Source organism: Takifugu flavidus, unplaced genomic scaffold, assembly GCF_003711565.1.
Source record: "Takifugu flavidus isolate HTHZ2018 unplaced genomic scaffold, ASM371156v2 ctg194, whole genome shotgun sequence".
NCBI classification, from domain to species: Eukaryota; Metazoa; Chordata; class Actinopteri; order Tetraodontiformes; family Tetraodontidae; genus Takifugu; species Takifugu flavidus.
In genome coordinates, this window is record NW_026621879.1 from 78,716 (window position 1) to 85,000 (window position 6,285).

General features: G+C 54.6%; 1 protein-coding gene across 6 annotated transcripts in view; it reads right to left on the reverse strand.

Moving 5' to 3' along the window:
• The window catches only part of gbf1 (golgi brefeldin A resistant guanine nucleotide exchange factor 1), a 55,497-nt gene that overhangs the window by 46,347 nt on the left and 2,865 nt on the right, over positions 1-6,285 (reverse strand). For all 6 annotated transcript variants that reach the window (XM_057023295.1, XM_057023292.1, XM_057023291.1 and 3 more), the window contains exons 2-3: positions 4,572-4,671; positions 3,419-3,485 (exon numbers count right to left, since the gene is read on the reverse strand). In XM_057023295.1, coding sequence (XP_056879275.1) covers positions 3,419-3,485; positions 4,572-4,667 — 163 coding nt within the window. In that variant the 5' untranslated portion in view covers positions 4,668-4,671. The remainder of the gene's footprint in view (positions 1-3,418; positions 3,486-4,571; positions 4,672-6,285) is intronic.

Genomic DNA, 6,285 nt, shown 5'->3' on the forward strand with positions numbered 1-6,285 from the left:
GGTAAAGGTGACTGAAACAGGTGCCTCAGCCTTTACAGGAGCCTTTTGATGAACAACCACGTAATTATTATTAGCTGCTCAGACTTGATATGATTATTGGATCCAATGAGAGAGGTTCTTTGGGTTGGGGTGAGGCAGGTCAACTGTGGGATCATGTTCTCTCCAATTGTTCTGCAAACACAGGCTCGTTCCTCCTGTTATCTCCAGCTGCTGCTGTGCTGCTGATTGGAGCCAATTAGAGGTGTGCTGCTGAATTTCATTCCAGTTTGGATAAAGAGGAGAAGGCTGTCGGTCAACGACCGCACTGCCTTTATGTCTGGGGGCTGCAGGAGCTTTAAACCTGCAGGGGTATGAATAGAAATGAAGGGATTTAGGAGCAGCATTTCTTCAACACACCTGTCAAAGAGCTCAGCGTCCGTGCAACAAAGAGGCTTCAGGAGAGAACGTGCACGGAGAGAAGAGATGTGAGAAGCTCAGGCTCCATGGCTGCTGCAGCCGGTGGAACTCAACTAGCTGTGTGCGTCTCTGGGGAGCAACACAACAGCAACACAACAGCAACAGAGCGCTGCATGCTCCTCTAATGAAACTGTGCAGGTCAGACAGGAGATGGAAGAAGCTCCGACATCCAAACCAGCTCCTGCAGAAGCTCCGACACCCAAACCAGCTCCTGCAGAAGCTCCAACACCCAAACCAGCTCCTCCGGAAGCTCTGACACCCAAACCAGCTCCTCCGGAAGCTCTGACACCCAAACCAGCTCCTCCGGAAGCTCTGACACCCAAACCAGCTCCTCCGGAAGCTCTGACACCCAAACCAGCTCCTCCAGAAGCTCTTACACCCAAACCAGCTCCTGCAGAAGCTCCGACACCCAAACCAGCTCCTGCAGAAGCTCCGACACCCAAACCAGCTCCTCCGGAAGCTCCGACACCCAAACCAGCTCCTCCAGAAGCTCCGACACCCAAACCAGCTCCTCCGGAAGCTCTGACACCCAAACCAGCTCCTCCGGAAGCTCTGACTCCCAAACCAGCTCCTCCGGAAGCTCTGACTCCCAAACTAGCTCCTCCAGAAGCTCCTACATCCAGACCAGCTCCTCCGGAAGCTCTGACACCCAAACCAGCTCCTCCAGAAGCTCCTACATCCAGACCAGCTCCTCCGGAAGCTCTGACACCCAAACCAGCTCCTCCAGAAGCTCCTACATCCAGACCACTCCTGAAATGACTCCAGCACGTTTTGGGATGTGACACTAAAGTAAACTATGAAAGGACAAAAACAGTGGAAACCATCGTTGGTGCACTTCTGGGCGGTCTGATTCCAATGGGGGGGGGGGGCAGCTACAAGCAAGAGAAATATGGACTCATCAAGATGCCCCTGTGGTGCACGTCACCGTGCTCCGTGCCCTCACAGCTCTCTACACTGACATGAAGACTTTCAAAAGAGGCGTTTATGAGAGCAGAGTGCAGAGACAAACTGAACTCTAGCAACCAGAAAGATCAAAGCAGAACGTGGACAACAAAGCAGAGGTGGAGATGGAGGGAGGGATGAAGGTAAAACCAGCCAGGGACATGAGCAAAGCAGGAGGAGATCCCTGGTCAAAGCCAACCACCCCTCTGGCTGCTCCTGCACTGGCTGCTCAGGCTGAGGCGTCTCAACATGTGGCCTGTCATGGATCCAGCTCCTGGAGCCGGAGAGGAGAAAGAGCTGGAGAAAATTCCTTGCTTTAAGAAAGAAGACAACACTTCCTTTCCCAGAACAATTTATCTCTCTGCTTGACAAGACTCCCTTCTATATTTACACAGCTAAAACTGCAGATGATATACTCCCAGCTGCACTACTCTGTAACCAGGGCTCACATGCTCCTGTCAATCATGCTAGTGACAACAGAACACAGACGACGGGTTTGGGAGGGAGAAGGGAAAGAACACGGTCAAAGAAAGGACAGAAGATTCTGGAACTGCAGACAACTGCTGGAAGGGAGGAGAAGCTACAGTAGCAGCTACAGCAGCTACAGCTACAGTAGCAGCAGCGACAGCAGCAGCTACAGCTACCGTAGCAGCTACAGCTACAGTAGCAGCTACAGCACCAGCTACAGCTACAGTAGCAGCTACAGCAGCTACAGCTACAGTAGCAGCTACAGCAGCTACAGCTACAGTAGCAGAAGCTACAGCAGCTACAGCTACAGTAGCAGCAGCTACAGCACCAGCTACAGCTACAGCAGCTACAGCAGCAGCAGCTACAGCAGCAGCAGCTACAGCAGCAGCAGCTACAGCAGCAGCAGCTACAGTAGCAGCAGCTACAGTAGCAGCAGCTACAGCAGCAGCAGCTACAGCAGCAGCAGCTACAGCTACAGCAGCTACAGCTACAGCAGCTACAGCAGCAGCAGCTACAGTAGCTACAGCTACAGCAGCAGCAGCTACAGCAGCAGCAGCAGCTACAGCAGCAGCAGCAGCAGCTACAGCAGCTACAGCAGCTACAGCTACAGCAGCTACAGCAGCAGCAGCAGCTACAGCAGCAGCAGCTACAGCAGCTACAGCTACAGCAGCAGCAGCAGCAGCAGCAGCAGCAGCAGCAGCTACAGTAGCAGCATTAGCAGCAGCACAGCCCACCCACAGTGTACAGTACACAGCAGCACCTTTCCACCAAGCAGCCTGTGGTGTCCAGCACCAGCCCAGCTGGCTGGACCAGCCTGTCCAACAAAAGTTATTTTGAACGGCACTTTTTCGTTCTTCATGAAAATCAAACATGAGCATTTGAGGAAAGGAGTCACAAGAGAAGCCAGAGGCAGAGTCAGGGGAACCAATGTGAGACCCCCCCAGCCAGCAGCACCTGTCCATCTGAGGCAGAGGAACTCCCCGAGGACGGAGGCCGTGGCGGGAGCTGAACTGGGGCTCCAACGATGGCGTTCCTGCAGATGCTCAGGAAGTTCTAACCACTGAGCTGTAGGACCTGCCAACCCTCCCAATGTGGAGGACCTGAAGGCCACGGAGGAGGTCCCTCTCCAGGGTTCCTGCTAGATGCCCACAGTTGGATTCATGCTGCAGATATGGCAGGAAGGCCTCATATGTCTGGAGCACAGCTGGATCGCTGATGGAGCACAGCTGGCTCTGCAGACGCGAGGACTGCAGCTACAGACGCGAGGACTCCAGCTACAGACGCGGGGACTGCAGCTACAGACATGAGGACTGCAGCTACAGATGCGAGGACTCCAGCTACAGACGCGGGGACTGCAGCTACAGACGCGAGGACTCCAGCTACAGACATGAGGACTGCAGCTACAGACGCGAGGACTCCAGCTACAGACGCGGGGACTGCAGCTACAGACATGAGGACTGCAGCTGCAAACGCGAGGACTGCAGCTACAGACATGAGGACTGCAGCTCCAGACATGAGGGCCACCCCTGCTGCTGTCTGTAGGTGAACGTACCTTTAATGTTGTTGAGCACCTCCTTGAGTTGAGCAAAGCTGTTCAGCAGGGGGTCTTGCTCTTCATCCTGGGCAGGTGGAGAAGACACAAGCGTCACAGAAATGTGGCCAACACAGACTTGGAGGTCTCTTGACTGACTCTACACCTGCTCCTCCAGGAAGTGTTAGCAGCAGGACACAGGTGCAACACAAGGCTCTTGTTCACTTCAACAACACATTCATTGATGGAGCAGGTTGCTCCTGTTGCCCTGATCTTTCAGGAATGCCACAATTACTTGGACATTGCATCACCTGCGTGTTTAAAGGGCTGAATCACATGACGCTATCAGGCATGAATGACCGTGTTCAGGAGAGGTTTGGATCTGAGGACGTTTGGATCTGAGGACGTTTGGATCCCAGGACGTTTGGATCCCAGGACGTTTGGACCTGAGGACGTTTGGATCTGAGGACGTTTGGACCTGAGGACGTTTGGATCCCAGGACGTTTGGACCTGAGGACGTTTGGACCTGAGGACGTTTGGATCTGAGGACGTTCGGATCTGAGGACGTTTGGACCTGAGGACGTTTGGACCTGAGGACGTTTGGACCTGAGGACGTTTGGACCTGAGGACGTTTGGACCTGAGGACGTTTGGATCTGAGGACGTTTGGATCCGAGGACGTTTGGATCTGAGGACGTTTGGACCTGTCACCAGTAGGAAGTGCTGTGAGCATGACGATAGTCACCCTGGGGCCTGGACACGGTTCCATGGTTCGGACTCGGACTCGATACCCTAACCCTAACCCTAACCCTAACCAAACGGTCCTGGAGCCACACAATGTGATGGGGACAGGCCTAGTTACTACATGTGATCCACCTCCCCCCAACCCCCCCAGAGGCTGCCTATGGGTGAGCGTGCATGTGTGGTGCCCTGTGTGTCAGAGAGGGACTGGACCCCACCCAGGTATCAGCTGGCCCCCTCCGGACTGAAGCCAGGCCAACTTTGACTCTTTACCTATGTGGTCTGGCCGCACCCCCAGGCCACCACAAACATCTGGTGGGTGCATGGACGTCGTGGACACCCCGGACCTGACAGTCCCATCGCTCAACTGTGCTCCGTGAAAAACCGAGCTGGACGGAGACCAAGCGGGTCACAGGCAACAGTGATGAACCTTACCAGCGGAGTGTGAGTGTTCCATCGGGAGTTCCGCTTGATCGCCCCAACAACGGTTCCAACTTCCCCTTGGATGATGTAGATTTTCTTGTCCACCATTCTCCTTTTACGGAACAAACACACAAGATTGAAGGAAGAAATCCAGAATTTAAAAACAAGTCATTCTTTATTCTGAAAATATACAAGTAGCCCGTAACTGTGGGCAACAGAGCCGCCAGGATGTGGTTAGCATGTTGACTTTGTCCCAAAGGTAGTTTACAGGTATCATCTGGATCTAAGTGTTGCAGTTTTACACGTCAGAACCTTTTTAAAAATCAGCGTTGCCTGACCTGTTAGCCTCAATCACACCTGACACCTAAGCTGGGTGTTACATCCAAGAGCAGCCTTGCTAACCAAACAGAGAGCTAAGCCTGATAGCTAGCTCATGTTTGACAAGTTAGCCGCCTCAAAATGGAGGGATTAACCTTTTCCCTTGTGTGGCTTCATCCTCTCACTCCTACTGCAGAACAGTTGCAGTGGCAACTGCTGCAACTACCAGCTGTGGCAACATGGCAGGTAACCGGAGGGACCAGTCCGGTCTGGCTCCCGGCCTTTTCCCTGCAGCATCTACACATGCCTAACCCCTAACTCCTAACCCCTAACTTCTAACCCTAACCCCTAACTCCGAACCCTAACTCCGAACCCTAACCGCGAACGCCGAACCCCGAACGCCGAACCCCGAACGGCGACCCGAACCCCGAACGCCGAACCCGAACGCCGAACCCGAACCGCGAACGCCGAACCCCGAACGCCGAACCCGAAACGGCGAACCCGAACCCCGAACGCCGAACCCGAACTCCGAACCCGAACGCCGAACCCGAACCGCGAACGCCGAACCCGAACGCCGAAACCGAACCCGAACCGAAGCCGAACCCCGAACCCGAACCCGGAACCCGAACCCGAACCCCGAACGCCGAACGCCGAACCCGAACCGCGAACGCCAACACCGAACGCCGAACCCTAACCCGAACCCCGAACGCCGAACCCGAACGCCTAACCCGAACCCGAACCCCGAACCGCGAACGCCGAACCCCGAACGCCGAAACCGAACCCGAACCGAAGCCGAACCCCGAACCCGAACCCCGAACCGAACCCGAACTCCTAACCCGAACGCCGAACCCCGAACGCCGAACCCGAACCGCGAACTCCGAACACCGAACGCCTAACCCGAACGCCGACCCCGAACGCCTAACCCGAACGCCGAACCGAAACCCTAACCCGAACCCTAACGCCGAACCCGAACGCCGAACCCGAACCCTAACGCCGAACCCGAACCCGAACCCAACCCTAACTCCTAACCTTAACCCCTAACCCTAACTCCTAACCCTAACTCCTAACCCTAACCCTAACCTAATCCTAACCCCTAACCCTAACCCCTAACCCTAACCCCTAACCCTAACCCTAACTCCTAACCCTAACTCCTAACCCTCTAACCCTAACCCTAACTCCTAACCCTAACCCCTAACCCCTAACCCTAACCCCTAACCCTAACTCCTAACTCCTAACCCTAACCCCTAACCCTAACCCTAACTCCTAACCCTAACTCCTAACCCTAACCCTAACTCCTAACCCTAACTCCTAACCCTAACCCTAACTCCTAACCTAATCCTAACCCTAACCCTAACCCCTAACCCTAACCCCTAACCCTAACCCTAACCCCTAACCTCTAACTCCTAAC